Source organism: Delphinus delphis, chromosome 1, assembly GCF_949987515.2.
Source record: "Delphinus delphis chromosome 1, mDelDel1.2, whole genome shotgun sequence".
Taxonomy (NCBI): domain Eukaryota; kingdom Metazoa; phylum Chordata; class Mammalia; order Artiodactyla; family Delphinidae; genus Delphinus; species Delphinus delphis.
This window is the reverse complement of record NC_082683.1, coordinates 166,474,273-166,490,942: the sequence shown is the minus strand read 5'-3', so window position 1 is coordinate 166,490,942 and position 16,670 is coordinate 166,474,273. Positions and strand designations below refer to the sequence as shown.

Below are 16,670 nucleotides of genomic sequence, written 5' to 3'. Positions count from 1 at the left end.
TATAATTAGTAAAACAAAATATAACTTTGCCAATTTGGTATGTGAAAAAAAGCTGGTATCATAATTTCAATAATACATCATTATATACTATTATACAAGAGTATCGCTAAAAGTATCAAATAAAAAGCAAACAATCCTTAACTCTAAAGATAGATAATCCCTTTGGAGACAGTGACAAGCCCAAAGACTCAAAATTTCCAAGTGGTACTCCCATTTATTATGTGCAATTTTAGGAAAATCATTTAACCCTTCAGAGATCTTTTTTTTAACCTGCAAAATGGAAATAACAATAGCTGTCCCTACTTTCCTAACTACACTACTGTTAGAACAATACAAGGTGTAAATGAAATCACTTAGTAACCTATAAAAACCCTATATAAATGCAAATGTAATATTAAAATGACTAATTTGAAGAAAATAAGGCAGTAAACATTAGTGTTTGCAATTTTATAATCAATTCCAAGAATAAAAACTATTCTAAGAATAAAACTTCTTGGAAAGCTCTGAAAAATTAGAGCATGAAATTAAAAATGATTTAGAAGTGCTTTAAAAAAAATCTTTTTCCTAATGATAAACAGCTCCACAATGAATATTGTACAGAGAATAAAATTCTATGCCACTTAAGTCTGCATTTATCTTCATCAACATTCATTAAACTTGATATCATCAATAAGCATTATAAATATCACAAAATAAAAGGTGAGACTCAACTCTAGAAGCTGTCTCTATTGTTCAATGAGCTTTTCTCCTGTGTTCCAAGGCCCATCCTCACCTGTTTCACTGGTAGGACGAACAGCAATTGGTTCTGCCAACTCTGTTTTGCCAGATCTTGTCACCCAAGCAACCTAGTAAGATGAAATCATTTTTCATACATTTTTTAAACAGCACTTTAGAGGAAGAGCACAGTTATAGTCAAAACTCTATTTCAAGTTTTGCTCTATCAATTAAGGCAAGTTAAAGTAACTGCTTCTGTTCACTGTGAGAAAAGGTAGATACTTACTGTCTTTATAATGTTTACTGAAAAGTAAAAGCCAGTTAATTAGTGAATGTAACAAAAAGAATCATGACTTGCCCTGATGAAAGAAATCTAATTTTTTTTAAATGGCTTTACATTTCTCTAAGTTGGCTGCAGTAACTTGCCTTTTAAATTACTGTTCAAGTATGAACTGAAAATATACTTCTGAGTTCATGACAGAAAACTGCAAAAAATAAATAAAGCAGGCTAACTTACCTCAGGGGCAAAGTCAGCAACATGAGTCTTCTCTTTCTCTAATGCACCTTGAGACACAAACATGGGGAAATAGCAGTTTTCAACACCAAGTTTCTTGATCTCAGCATCAAAAAAGTCCTTGATGGATTCCCAAATGGAATATGCCCAGGGACGAAGGATATAGCAGCCACTTACATCATAGTATTCAATCATTTCTGACTTTGTGATGACCTTTTTAAAAGAAAAATATAGTCTATGAAGCCTAAATTGAACCAAAATTATAGTATAAGTGCCAAGAGTATGATAGCCAAGCTTCAAGTCTGGAGGCTTCCCCTGTTGGTACATCCTCTTAATGTGCGTGTAAAATGGATCATTCTAGACTGAGAAACACCAGGGCTCTGAATTCTTAAGACGACTTGAATTCTAACGTTGCTTCTGCTGTTTTACTATTTTGTGACTTAGGACTAATCCCTTTACCTCACCAAAAAAACAAAACAAAATAAAAAATCAAATAATGACTATCTCACAGGGCTACTTCTCAATTCAATACTTTCTGTGACATTGCTTTGAAAACTGACATGTTACATGACTATGCTATGTATTTTAAAGGCAATATGCATTATTACTTTGTGTCTGGATTTTAGAATCTAAATATAAAGTAGCCTTTGAGAAATTTAAAATATAAAAATCAACAGAACCCATACTCACTTGAGAATACCAATCTGCAAGATTTTCTTCTTTTTTTGCCTCAAGACCCAACCTGCAGATATAAAAAATACAAATCTCTTCATCCAGCAATTGCTTTGTGGCTGAATGGAAATAAACCTCTAAACCTCAAAAGAGCTTGGTTTTCCTTCAGTCTGAGTTATTTCTATATTTATATCTCTTCTATATTCATTCCCATGATGTTTTTAACCTAGAAAACAGTTCAATCATCTCTTAAAAGACTGTGTGATGCTATCCATCAAAAGCTAGGAAAACTAATAAGCGTAACAAAAGCTATGACTTTAATGCAGACATTCCTTTTACAAAGTTCTTTATAAGGAAATGTATTTGTAGCAAAGACAGAGCCTATTCACATAGTGTTCTCACTAAGAAATAAAAAGAATCTTTTGCCAGTTTCAATCCAGATAAAAATATAGTAAGATCAGTGTCTCATTAAAAGTAATATGTAAAAAGTAGTAAAGACAATGGCTATATGTATACATGTGTCAATACATAAGTGCGTATATATATATATATATATATATCGTTACATGTAAGTTTTTTTCTATAAGTTTTTCCTTTAACCACAGTAAATAAAAGTTGCAGAGACAGACGCTTCCAAAATAAATTAGATCTGCAATAAAAAACTATTCTAGAGATATGGGAACATATGTATATGTATAACTGATTCACTTTGTTATAAAGCAGAAACTAACACACCATTGTAAAGCAATTATACTCCAATAAAGATGTTAAAAAAAAAGTTTGAAGTCATTAATGATGGTGATTGTGCAATAAACTCTAAGAAATAAAAAAAAAAACTATTCTAGACAATAATCTTTTTAATGAAACACCAACCATTATTCAGGAAACTGTGGTCTTATGATCCACATAGAAAAATCTACCCGTTAGTTATGTTTTATAAAAGGTACATCTTTTTAGAGTTTACAAACAAGGCTTTATTGGCTTAAAATCTTAATGTATTTATGTTTGAATTCTCTGTTGTTTCACTTTGATACATCCCAACAAAATGCCTACATGAAATCTGGCCGTTTCACAAGCAGTCAGAAGGTAAAAAATGAGAAGTTCTATTCTCACTTCTACTATGCTATAATGCTGATCACCCAGTCAATGGGCAAGAAAATAACTGTTGTATTCTCTTGTTTGAGGAGACACTGTGTGTATACTGTGAGTGATGAGAGGCAGAATTTGAAATTCAGCTAAACAAATCTAACACCAAAGTATCTCTAAATAGTAGCTGCTAACAACAGCCTAACTTAGGTTCAGCTTAGAGTGAACCTCACATAAAGTTCACTCTAATGTTGGGATGTGGATAATGGGGGAATCATATTGTTCATATGGATTAGAAGATATTGAAACACCATCTATTCCACAGTGCTGTCTTTAAACCAGCTTTGTTTTATATTTAACCAATTTTAAAAGCCTATTGAGAACAAAGTTCTCGTTTAGTCCCCACAAAAGATTTTCATTTGAAAAATCTGCTAAAGTGCAAAACAACGTGTACAGCTAAGCTAACAATTGTGTTACAAGGGAGAAAGAAGAGGAAAAAAAAATATATATATATATACACACACATATATATTTGTTTTTACTTGTGTAAGCAAATGAAAATCTCTCAGTGCATAGGGAAGAAACTAGTAACAGTGGTTACCAATTCATTATGGTGGTAGGAGGAACTGGGAAGATGGGAAAGAAGCATAGGAGTGAGACTGCACTGAACCCTTTATATTCTAAGATTCTTGAACCAAGCAAACGAATGTGTTACCTATTTAAATAAACAGAAAATGAACAAAAACTATCTGCTGACATTATACCTTTAGCATTCTCCAATTTAATGTGATAGTCAAACGACCCAAAATTTGTTTTTTTAAAAAAATAATTAAAAGTTCACTTCATCCAAAACTTTGCTTCACTTCCAATGAAGTTTCCACGTTTTATTACCTGGTCTGCTTCTTAGGCCCTTGTCCTTCCCCTGGTCCACTTGATGACAGCCCACTTCCTTGGTTTTTAGAAGAGTCTTTCTTTTGGCCATCGTTTTGTTTCTGAGTTTTATTCTGCTTTTCAGATTTATTTTCTTTTTCTTTCTTTTTCTTATCTTTTTCCTCAGCCCCATTGGCAGAGACAGGCTTATAATCTACTCCCGTCAGAGACTTGTACTGTGCCTTCAGCTGAAGGAGTTCTTGTACAGCTGTATCTACTTGATCCTTTAATAAAAGAGGAAACAGAGAAGAGAGCATTTAATTCAAATCACTGGCTAAGCATCAATGTTCAACGCTTTATAAGCAGATTTGAAAACACAAAGGCAGAGGGTATGGGGTAGGGGTGGAGAATGTTAAATACACACTCCTGAAAATGAATAAAAGAGCATGAGAAACAGAACTGGAAAATACTGATTAAAAAACTGTACTATAACTGCACTGTTCAAAGAATAGCCACTGGCCACATGTGGCTGATTAAATTTAAATTAAAGCAAATAAAACTTAAAATTCAGTTCCTCAGTCACAGAGCCGCATTTCAAGGGCTCAATAGTCCTGGCTAGTAACTACTGTACTGGACAGAACTGTTAGAGAACATTTCCATCATCTCAGAAAGTCCTATTAGAAAGCACTAGGATATAATATGTATTCTACTGTAATTTAAGTTGAGTCATTAAATTATATAAGTTGAACATTGCAGAGTTATAAAAAATGACAGTAATCAAGTTTCTATATTATTGGTTAAACTTCAAAACCTATAACGACTTACTGTTTTCCACTCACCTGAATCGGTACCAACATATCCTCCTCCTATAAAGATAACACAACTAGCGCACACTATACTAGAGCTCAAGATAAAACTTGCCATTTGAGACTGACGGAGCTTTAGGAGAATGAGTCAAACAAAGAGGAGGGCCTACAATATGCCAGGCACTGATATGGTCTAGGTCCCTATTCTCAAGGATCTTACAGACGAGAGAGAAACAGACAACTTAACAATTAAACTAGCTGTTAAACGATTTAAGTGTTATGTCAGAGAAAGGCAGTGTCACATGAGAATGACCAGGCCACTCTAGCTGGGATGGGGGATGGGGGATGGGGGATGGGGGTTAGGATCAACAAACGCTTCTCTAAAAGGCAAGATGAAAGAGTTGAGAACCGACATCATGAGTAGAAGTTAGCCAGATCTGACGGGACACTAAGGGTTCCAGGCAAAGAAAACGGCCTGTAGTGTAAGAAACAAAAACACACAAACGTTAATACCACACTAACCTTAGAAGCTTTTTCAGCTTTAAGTTTTCGAACTACTTCTCCTTGAGTAGCTACTTTGTCAAAAAGTGATTTGGCTTCTGGTGTTTCTGGACCACGAGGCTCAGAGCTTCTGGATGGACTTGAATCTGAACTTTGTGATGATGGGGGCTGACCAGGAACGTACTCCTTCCCAGTTTTTTCTTTATACTGAGCTTTCAGGGACAGTAAACATTCTACAGCTTCATTTACTTTAGCCTGAGATAAAAGAGAAAAATAAAAAAGTATTTAACGCTTTCTGAAATTTCTGAAAATTTCAATGATTATTAAAAATCATTAACTACCACCAAAATATTCCTGTAAATAATCATCATGGAGAAACCCAAGCACAAAGGAGCTAAATCATCATCCTAAAAGAGCAAATGAAAGCTAAAGAAAAGTTCAAAATATAAAGACCATAAATCTATATACAAATCATAAAAGTAAACATAAATGCCCATACACATACATAAAGTGTAAATGACTTTACACTTTACATATGTAAACAGACAAATTATAGAACACCCCAGCAAACTGTCCGTTTCCAAGCCCTGGGACGGTAAACAGTGGAGCCAGAATTTACAAAATCAGAATTTGCCTGTATGAATCCTTATTTCCTTCAGCCTATTAAACAGACACTAAATCCAGCACTGGAAAAAAAAAACCCACAGTATGGACTCAACTAAAGAATAGCTACATCACTCTTAAAAATTTACAGTGAAATGAGAAGGTATGTTGAGGTTTTAATTAGACATTCAGCTATATATATCAGCCTCTGATACTTCAACAGAATTATGATGAAAAAGAATGAAATACTCAGCCCAACTGAGACACTTGTGACTTCAGCAGAGGAGGACAGGCAAAGGGCCCACGCTGGACACCTTACCTGAATGGTGATACCATCTAACCACAAACTACACTATATACTATATACTATACCACTGGAAAGTCAAGGCATCAATCAAAACAGAGAAAAAGTGCCTCCCAATTACCTTATCCAAGTTTTATGGCTACATTCTAACAGTGCTCCAAATAGCTAAGAGGAACCCAACACAAGCAGAAAGAATACTAAAATGGGGGTCAAAGGAACACAGGAACAACCGGTATACCTTCAAAGAATTTGCATGTACAAAATAGCAAATGACATTTCCTTGTCTAATGCTTTATGATACAGCTTTGCTGCCTGTTAGCGTCTACCACACTAGGCATCACAGAGGAAGTAAAGGTAAGAGGAGAAATTGCAAAGAGAAATGAGTAGGTTGTCTGATTTGTACTCCTGACCTGTCTCTTGTTTATATTCTGTCTTTAGAACTGAATGTTTCCAGAACAAAATCCTAAGAAAAAGAACATAGTCAATCAGACACACAAGAATCAAGAAACTTCCATCAGCTAAAAGAAGGAAAATGGCATCCAATAGTTAAGGGACTTTCCTGTAACCATTTCTACAAAAAGAGGCCTATTTGAAAGAAGTTCCATTTTATACTATAAGCAGGTATTGACTAGAGTTTGAAGTCAGATGGCACACATTTCACAAAGGAAAAACCCTTGTGTGGCAAGATGACAAATTGAAATATTATAAAGGAGAAAATATGGACAAACCACTTCATTACTGAATGAAATATTCTAAAAGTGGAGTAAAATTATATATGTCTATATCCTCTCCAACTAAATTATTATTAGTTAAATTTTTCAGGCTATTTTTCGAAAACAGTGAAATCATACTACTTGCTATGCAGTCTTATCTGATGATTTAGAAGGTACCTAAAGATTCTTGAAAGAATTATCAATATAAAACATAATTACTATCACTTTATGGCCTATTTACTCTGTGCCAGATACTATGCTAAGTGCTTTACATAGACCATCTTATTCAATTCTCAAAACAACCCTGATCCATTTTATAGAAGAAAGAAGAAAAGCTTAGAAAGATTAAGTACCTTATCCAAAGTTATACAGTAAGTGGTAGAGTGAGAATTTTAATCTACGGTTTATTCTAGAGTCTTTCATCTTGAACACAATAGTATGCACCGCATTACAGAAGGTATGAGACAATGATCTAAATTTCAACGTTCATTTTAATCCTACTAACTAACATGCCATGAACACTGCTTTTTCAAAAGAGGTCTTTGATTCTCACTTGAATACGTCTCATAGAATAAGAAAAAAATAATTTCTTTTAATATTCTAGTTTTCTGGATCAAAAGACATTTACAAAGAGAAATTGGATAGTACTACTCAGTAGTACAAGATTACACAACAGCAGAATGTTAAAAAACACTTGTTAATAGATCTTAAGTCTTTAATGGACAAAGGCTGTTTTAAACTCACCTAACATGTGCCAACACAGACAAGAAAAAAGTTTTCAATAAGTAATTGTTGATGTGGATGAATGAGAATGGAAACAGCCTACAAAAAGACTTCAGTAAAGGTTTAAGATGGGAATTTGAGGAAGTAAAAATGACGTTGAAAGAATGATTTAAAACATGACTGAAAATGTAGAAAATGGATGAGAACACACCTGGTTGGAAAGCATGAAAAGTACACAAACTGTTTTTGCAGCAGCCACTAGATGGAAACACTTCCCCATGGGGAAAGGTGGCAACTTTAATACAAAGAAAAACCTAGAACTTAACCAATTCAAAATAGTAAGAACAGAACCTTTCAAAATGGCCTCAGCACCTCAACGATCAGTGAAAAAAGCTTTAAAAAATACTTCTTTCAAACTGTATTTTTTTCCCAACTCTATTCACAGTCACCCACCTTTGCTCCTCACTAACACAGCTGGGGGAATTAAACCTCCACACATTAACGACGACTCCCCAGAGCAAAGATTCTCACTTCGCTGGGGGTGGGGGGGGGGGCGGGGGCGGAGGTTGGTGGTGAATGGTAATCAGAAGAGGGAGTCTTTCAAATGTGGGAGAGGGAGTGTGAAGCTTGTATCATATTAAAAAGTCTGCTTGGGGGCTTCCCTGGTGGCGCAGTGGTTGAGAGTCCGCCTGCCGATGCAGGGGATGCGGGTTCGTGCCCCGGTCCGGGAAGATCCCACGTGCCGCAGAGCGGCTGGGCCCGTGAGCCATGGCTGCTGAGCCTGCGCGTCCGGAGGCTGTGCTCCGCAGCGGGAGAGGCCACAACAGTTAGAGGCCTGTGTACCGCCAAAAAAAAAAAGAAGTCTGCTTGGAGATTTAGCAAACTTAAAGTTTGAAGGTTTTCAAAGAAACGCATTTTTTTCTCTAAATCAATGGATCAGAAATCTATGTTTAGCTTAAGCCTGTAAGAAACAGCCGGTTTAGTGAACCTGGATCCCAGGAACCAATACAGCACAGGAAAGGGCCCAGACTCCTCAGTCAACCTGGATTAGAACACCTGTTTTGCCATTTCTCACCTGGTTCACTTACCTACATCACAATGTATCTGCTACTTTTCTGACACAAATAAATCAATACAAACTCCTCTGATTTTCCTAGAAGATCCTTCAGCTGAAGTAAGTCTTGTGAAATGTCTTGTTTCACAAGATGGTTGGATTTATACTTGCTTAGAGCAAATTTAAGTTTGCATTAAGTACCACATACAAATATAGCAGAAACCCACTAACACAAATTCCAAACAAGCAGCTCAAAACCATCAAGGGAAAGACGGGTTTGTTTCTTCTCATTTTCTCCGCCTACGACATTTATTTTTTGGCCTGAGAATTCTTAAGGCTATTTGGGGTGGGTGTGAGGAGTAGTGGTTTTCCAGAACAGCCTGTTTAATGGACAAAGGGATATAACAATGTGTTTCCTTTCTTGATAACCTGTGATTTGGGTTTTAAAACCAAAAACATTGGTGTAAAATACAAAGAGCAAAGGTTGGTGAAACATTTAAGATGAATTCCTGGGGGCATGAAATGCAAGGTGCTGTGAATTAAAATGCTGCAGGCGCAGAAGTAAAAGGTGACCAGCACCCCCTCGACACAGACGAGGTTTGACAAGACGAAACAATTGTGGATTATTATTTTGATTCAACGTAGTCATCATCTGATTTTGCTGCCATTCATTACTTCAATTTTTAAAATCTTTAACTATAAAGGTTCTGAAAAGTCTTTCCACTAAGGGAAAGACTTTTCAATAATAAAGGGCCCAGGCCAGACAGTAAATATATTAGGCTTTGCAAGTCTGTTGCAACTACTCAGCTCTGGAATTACAGGGCTAAAACGGCCATGGACAATATGTAAACTAGTAAGTGTGGTTGTGTTCCAGTAACATTTTACTTACGGAACACAGGTGCAGGCCACAGTTTGCCAAGCCCTGTCCTGGAGTCTGAAGTGTCATAGTATTCCATAAAACCTTTGATTTACCATTTTCTGACTCCCATTTCAAGAAATACTATAAATTCATGTTCAAAACACTTCACTCAAAAAAAAAAAAACAACACTCAAATTTCAAATCAGAGGAATCTGTTCAAAATCAAAACTTTATTTTTTAGAACTGTAACTTTAAAACTTTCAAAGTTAATACTTAAAATGTGAAAAGTGGCCTTAACTATTAAAGTAACTCAGCAGTAAGAGTTATTAAATAGTTGGTGTGTTCTTGGATTTCCACCTCACACTTTGCTTGATCCCCACTTTAATGCAACAATCTACTGGGCAGGAGGAAAAGGAAAGGGGAGCAGAAGGTGGACTTGAAGGGGCACTGAGGGTGAACGTGAAGGTTTTTATTCTTTGCCCACATTATGCTTATATTCTGCCTTCATGCTTAAAAGTTCGTGCACGGAATCACCGATCTGATCCTGAAAAAGAAAAGGGGGTGGGGGGGAACGAATAGAGGAAGAAAAGTCTCGTTGAAACCTGTAACTATAAAACCTCAGCCGACCACTTTCCTTACTTTAGTGGCAGTAACATGACGTAGGAAATGGAATGATAAAGCGGCTTAGAGAAATTATTAATGTTAAAACAAGCACAGACTTGCTTAATAAATAACAAACTAGTAAAACCATGACTCTCTGGTGCTTAGAATGTCTCTAACTGGAAATAACTTGGGACTGAGTCAAAATTGGAATCCACGCTTTGCAAACTTCAGGAAGTTACTTTTACATTCATATTCACTTCAGATAGTAGTTTCTCATTGGCTACTAAAACCAAATAAAAAAAGGAGTATTATTTGAATATATTTGAATATTATTGTATGTGGTGTTGTGAGGATTAAATGCAAAAATAGTAATGTATAGTGAACAGTGCCAGATATAGTCTACATAACACTTCCATTCAGAGTAACTGTGTTGGTTCTCTAGGAAAAAAGAGCAATTTACTACTGTTGGCATTTAGAGAAAGAAAAAAAATATATATATATAAGTAATATTTTGAAACACAAATATGGTACATGGTAGGCTTTCAATAAATGTAGGTTAAACTACACTGAGTCAGATTCATTTCAGTACCACATTTATCATTATCAAAAAGCACCTAGTGAAAGTACCTGCCCAGTTTACATAGAAATTTAGAGTTTTTTACCCACAGGCTGATTTTCATAACTTCAGCAGTGCTATTTTATGAATGTAATCCATTAACCCAACAGGATGGGAAATAAGAGTTGGCTGTTGCTCTGAGTATAATGGTTGCCGTTGTTACTACCCCACACATAAGTAGCTGACCAAGAATCAGCACAGAATATCACATACTCTACTCAGAATGAAGGAATTTAAAGAGCAAAGCCCTTCCCCTCAAATTATATCTAGAAAAGGGTCCATAGTTAGTGTATGACATATACAGAGAGTACAAAATGCTCCTAACCTCACCACAGGATAGGAAATAGCAAGGGTTTATATGCCGAACCCATACACCTGCCAGCCTTTATTCCTTGAAGCAAAGCTGTTTTAGAGCATCACAGCTATGCAGGACTTCAACAGGCTCGTTAAAGAGAAAAGAGAAGAGATTTCTCACACTTCACAATGAAGAGACAGAAAAATAATAACTTCTGGAGCAAAACCCAAGATCTCCCCAAAGCGTTTGCTCTCCTCAGCAGAGGTCAAATGTCCATGAATGAAAGTATCTTAGGGGACAGGGTCAGATGCAGAAAAACTTGTTAATGAGGTGAGGAATTTACAACCTCAAGTTACTTAATCACTCTCCAACCAAAGCCCAGGATGTTGACCAGACCACAGATCCCCAGGAACATTTTAGAACAGATCTCCTCCAGTCACATAGGTCAAGCCCAGTGGTTCATCACACCTCTCTGTGTTCATGCCACAGTCCAGATTCTACAGTTTTTGATAGCTTATCCAGTTACAGCACTACTAGTTTGATCATGTTTTAGAACTATGCTACTATTTGAGTAGAACCACATGTCTTGATTATTAAACTTGATTCTTCTCTATCCCAGATGTCATTCCTTTTGCCTCTTATTTAGAACAAGCAATCCTGTTCCACACTCAGTGCTACCATCCACTTGGCCAAATGTTTTGCCTAAAGATATCGTTAAAACGAGAATGAAATTTATACTTCAGTCAAAATGTGGTATCACTTGAGGGCTCCCCTACAAAAAATCTGAAATAGTCACTGGTCAGAAACCTCTTGACAACTCATTATTCCCTGAATATCCCTTGACATTTTGCTGGTGCATCTTCTACACCCAGTCCCAGGCTGGCGGCATCAGCACCGCCTGAACAACTCTTTACAAATGCACACTTTCTGCATGCTCTGGACTTACTGAAGCAGACACTCAAGAGGTAGGGCCCAGCAGCCTGTGTTTTAGCCAGCTCTCCGGTAATTCTGATGCACAATAAAGCTTGAGAACCACAGATCTACACTTAAGAGTACCTCCTCTGAAAGTCATTCACCTTAAAGGGCTTCTTCTACTTCAGGACTACTTTAAATATCCTTTATAACTGTTCCCCCTGGCCTGCCACTTACAGACACAGACACTTCTGAGAGCCATTTATACATATCCCACAGGATTACAGTCTGTGCATGGCTCTTACTCAGCCCCACGCCCCCACTAGATGGTAAGCTGCCTCACACTAATATTTCCAGAGCTTGGCAGATAGCACGTATCAATAAATGTTGACTGTTATGTCAAAATACTCAATCGGACAGTCTATAGACAACATATCTCATAAGATGAGACTAGTCTAGGTCGTTTGACCTCATAAGCTTACTTACAATGTGTCTAAACTCATTCCAGGATACTGACCTTAGGGGCTTTTTCAGCTTTCAGTTTACGAACCACCTCCCCTTGGGCAGCAACTTCATCATACAGAGATTTACTTTCCAGAATATCTGATGATGATGTAGAAGAAACATTCTGTACTGTCGCAGCAGGAGGATTTCCAAGTTTATATTCCTGGCCAGTTTTCTCCTTATATTCAGCCTTCAAAGCCAAAAGCTGTTTTACGGCTGCATCTATATCTTCCTTTGCTGCTTTCTTGGCTTTTAATTCACGAACCACATCCCCTTGAACAGCCACTCTGTTGTAAAGGACCAAGGAATCCTCAGACGTAGCACAAGTATTATTCAAAGAAGGAGCTGACATTGTCTTAAGAGGAGTAGCTGCCTACAGAGGCAGAAAACCAAAAGTAAAATTAATTCATGTTAAAAATCTTTCCACAAAATTATATCAAACTGTTTTCTAACGTTTTTAAGTTAAAAACAAAATTTTAAAATTTTACTCCTTAAAAAGTTTAAATGAATAATCTCATTCTTAAAAATTTATCCTAATGAGAAATAACGGAAGTAAACAAAGGTAGAGGTACACAGATATTCACTGGAGCATTTTTATTACAGCAAAAAACTGAACCTAAATCATTACCATTAGAGGACTATTTAAAGAAATTATGACACACCCACCAGATCTGAGAACAAATCACTGCTCTACCACACACTAGCTGTGCAACCCTGAATTAGTTACTTAAGCCAGTTCTGCTTTTTAACCATAAGAGAGGGATAATAATTGTATTGAACCCATCAGGTTGATGGGAAATAAAAGGTAATAAATCTATGTAAAGCTCTTAGTTACAAAGGCTGAGAAAATGTAAATATCAATGAGTTAGGTATTATTACTAGTTTTTTAAAAGATGAGATATATCTAGATTGTTGACAAGGCAAGAGCTCCATGAAATACTGTGGAACAATTTTATAGTAATGCTGTGAAACAATTCCATTTGTGTAAGATTATATATTTATAGGCATATGGTTGTATATAAGCATGTGCAACAAATCCAGAGATATGTTGCCTAAACTGATTTCTGGATAGTGAATAACTATACTATATTTATTCTCAATGACATGCTCTTCTTTCACTTAGAATGTTTTCCTCCTACTGAAACCCTTCCAACTTTAAAACCCTGCTACACCATACCTTCCCTGTGACTTTTTTCTTTAATGGTCTTCTACTTAATTTTTCAGAATAATCTCATACATATTCATTGAGCCATACGTATTAAACTCCAAAATGTTTGCCTCTACTCCAGAACTCTGTCCTGATACCAGACCCAGTATTCTGAATGGTCCTCTAGACATCTCTACCTGGATAGCTAAGAGGCACCTCAAGCTGTTATCAAAGTTGCATTTTACATGGAGATTAGGTTCTAAAATCACCATGTAAGTCAAAAACCACATACACTAAAAAATTAGTCCCCCCAAATTCCTTAAATCACTCATAATTTATAGTATTTTCTTGGTGAGGTATATATATGTACAATCATAAACATTCATATATAAGTGCATAATATTATATAATAAGGGAAGACTACAATAAAGGAAGCCATTGTATCAAAACTATATACAGTCTGTTCTGCTACACTTATTTTTGGTAAGATGAACTGACTCATTCATGGTTGGTAAACAGGGGAACAATATCAATATAATACTGAAAAATCACATCACCTTGTACTTGATTTCTCCCAGTGTGTTAATGTTTTATGTCAAAGGAGCATAAAGGAAAAAGCTTACTCACAATTAAAGAGAAAGCTTTAGAAATACATGACAATCTTACAGAAGAATGAGAAAGTCTGTATAAGTGCATTCCTTTAGGGCAGGTGGTACTTTAAAAAAACTGTTTTCCATAACATTAAACCATCTAATGAAGGTGTAAGCATGGATGAAGAAGCTTCAAAAATATATATCCTCTTCTGCTCAAAAAAAAAAAAAAGTGTTGAAGCAGGGTACTCCCTGGATCAGACTTTAATTTTTTTTAATTAATTAATTTATTTACTTATTTATTTTTGGCTGCGTTGGGTCTTTGTTACTGTGCGCGGGCTTTCTCTGGTTGTAGTGAGCGGGGGCTACTCTTTGTTGAGGTGCACGGGCTTCTCACTGTCGTGGCTTCTCTAGTTGCGGAGCACGGACTCTAGGCACGCAGGCTGCAGCAGTTGTGGCACATGCGCTCAGTAGTTATGGCTTGCAGGCTCTAGAGCTCAGGCTCAGTACTTGTGGTGCACGGGATTAGTTGCTCCACGGCATGTGAGATCTTCCCGGGCCAGGGCTCAAACCCATGTCCCTTGCATTGACAGGTGGATTGTTAACCACTGCGCCACCAGGGAAGCCCCAGACTTTAATTTTGATAACACCGGTATCTACTGGAGGCAAATACCCTCAAAGATCTATACATCAAAAGAGAGAGCAATACTCCTAAGGTTTAAGGCTGCAACGATGGCTGACTGCAATGTTGGGTACAAATGCCCGTCAACTGTATTTTAACTTCTATTAGGATCTGCGCAGGTTTCAAAGCTTTTCCAAAACCTTTTTGATACTCCTCCCACCATGAAGCCTCTACATCCTCTCCCTTGAATCTGGGCAAGGTTATGACTGTTCAACCAATACAACATAGCAGAAGGGGCTCTATGTGAGGTTTCCAAGGTTAAATCATAAACCATACAGTGATGCTTCGAACCTGTCTACTGGACACTCACTTTTGGAGCCCTGATCTGTCATATACAAAGTCTCACTACCCTGACACTCATGCTGCAGCTCTCTGTCAACACCTCCATTGAGCTCCTAGCCAACAGCCAGCATCAACTGCCACCCATGTGGGTGAGCCATTTGGGATGTCCGGCCTTGTTGAGCCTTCAATGACTGCTACCCAGCCACAATATGAATGAAACCATAAAAGATGTAGTTTTCAGTGGTTTGCCCCAATCCTATTTTTCCTGATTAGTATGTCACCTTGTAGAACATAAAGTTTTTCATAACACACGCACTGGGGCTTCCCTGGTGGCACAGTGGTTAAGAATCTGCCTGCCAATGCAGAGGACACGGGTTCGAGCCCTGGTGCAGGAAGATCCCACATGCAGAGCAACTAAAGCCTGTGGGCCACAACTACTGAGCCTGCGCTCTAGGGGCTGCGAGCCACAACTACTGAGCCCGCATGCCACAACTACTGAAGCTCGCGTGCCTAGAGCCCGTGCTCCGCAACAAGAGAAGCCACCACAATGAGAAGCCCGCACACCACAACGAAGAGTAGCCCCTGCTCGCCACAACTAGAGAAAGCCCATGTGCAGCAATGAAGACCGAAAATAAAGAACACATACATTAACTCATAGCATAATACTAATAACTTTACAGAAAATGTAAAAGATGAGAGGCAGAGGTGTAAATTGGGACCAATGAGGGAACAGTAGCCAAATTTCCCATCTCGTGCTATTCTAGTATATATACTAGCAGTTCTCAAGGTGTGGCCTACAAACGCCAGAGGGTTTCTGAGACCTTTTCAAAGGAGGTCTGCAAGGTCACAGCTATTTTCATGATAATAATAAGATGTAATTTGTAGTTTTTGCTCTCACTCTCTCATGAGTACACAGTGCAGTTTTATGGAGGCTAAGGCAAATTAAAAAGATTTGCAAAAATGCAAAACCATACCACTCTCCTAACTGAAAGTTTTCTTTTAGAAAACAGTTATTTTTCATAAAAAAATGTTATTTATATAAACATACGGTTGGGTTTATTATTGCTATTTTTTAAATGAATTAATAAATTCTTTTAAAACTTCCCAATTTTAATTTTTATGGCAAACACTGATAAATATAATCCACATAAACGAAGGTCCTCAATCATTTCTAAGTGTGAAACCAAAAAGTTTGAGAACTGCTGGTATATAAATAGCACAAGGATACTGCCCTACTTAAATTCTTACTTCTCTTCCTTTAATTTTCTTTTGGCTAAGACTACACAGCTTTTAGTTTGTGTAAATTAAAAGCTCAAGTCATGACATTCCCGCTCTTAATAGTTCCAAACTTGTATCTTCTAATAAACTGTGCTTCTGTCTTCCCTAGCTCAGGTTATTTACCACTCACTTACCTAGTCAACCAAAACAAAACTAGAAGTTACTGTCTTCCTATTTTACTTCCTGAATTCATGTCCTACTTTATTTCCTCCATGCCCTCATGCTCTGGCTTCCTGACCACTTATCACACCTTCTAATCCTACATCCAATCCACCCTCCAAACTATCTTCTTCACTGCTACCAAATCTTCAATGACTACCCAACTGCCAACACCTATGGACC

General features: G+C 37.0%; 1 protein-coding gene across 1 annotated transcript in view; it reads right to left on the bottom strand.

Annotated features, from left to right (window-relative positions):
- The window catches only part of EPRS1 (glutamyl-prolyl-tRNA synthetase 1), a 67,714-nt gene that overhangs the window by 15,029 nt on the left and 36,015 nt on the right, over positions 1-16,670 (bottom strand). The window contains exons 18-23 of the mRNA XM_059998217.1: positions 12,363-12,722; positions 5,185-5,418; positions 3,878-4,140; positions 1,919-1,970; positions 1,232-1,441; positions 773-845 (exon numbers count right to left, since the gene is read on the bottom strand). Of these exons, the coding sequence (XP_059854200.1) occupies positions 773-845; positions 1,232-1,441; positions 1,919-1,970; positions 3,878-4,140; positions 5,185-5,418; positions 12,363-12,722 (1,192 nt within the window). The remainder of the gene's footprint in view (positions 1-772; positions 846-1,231; positions 1,442-1,918; positions 1,971-3,877; positions 4,141-5,184; positions 5,419-12,362; positions 12,723-16,670) is intronic.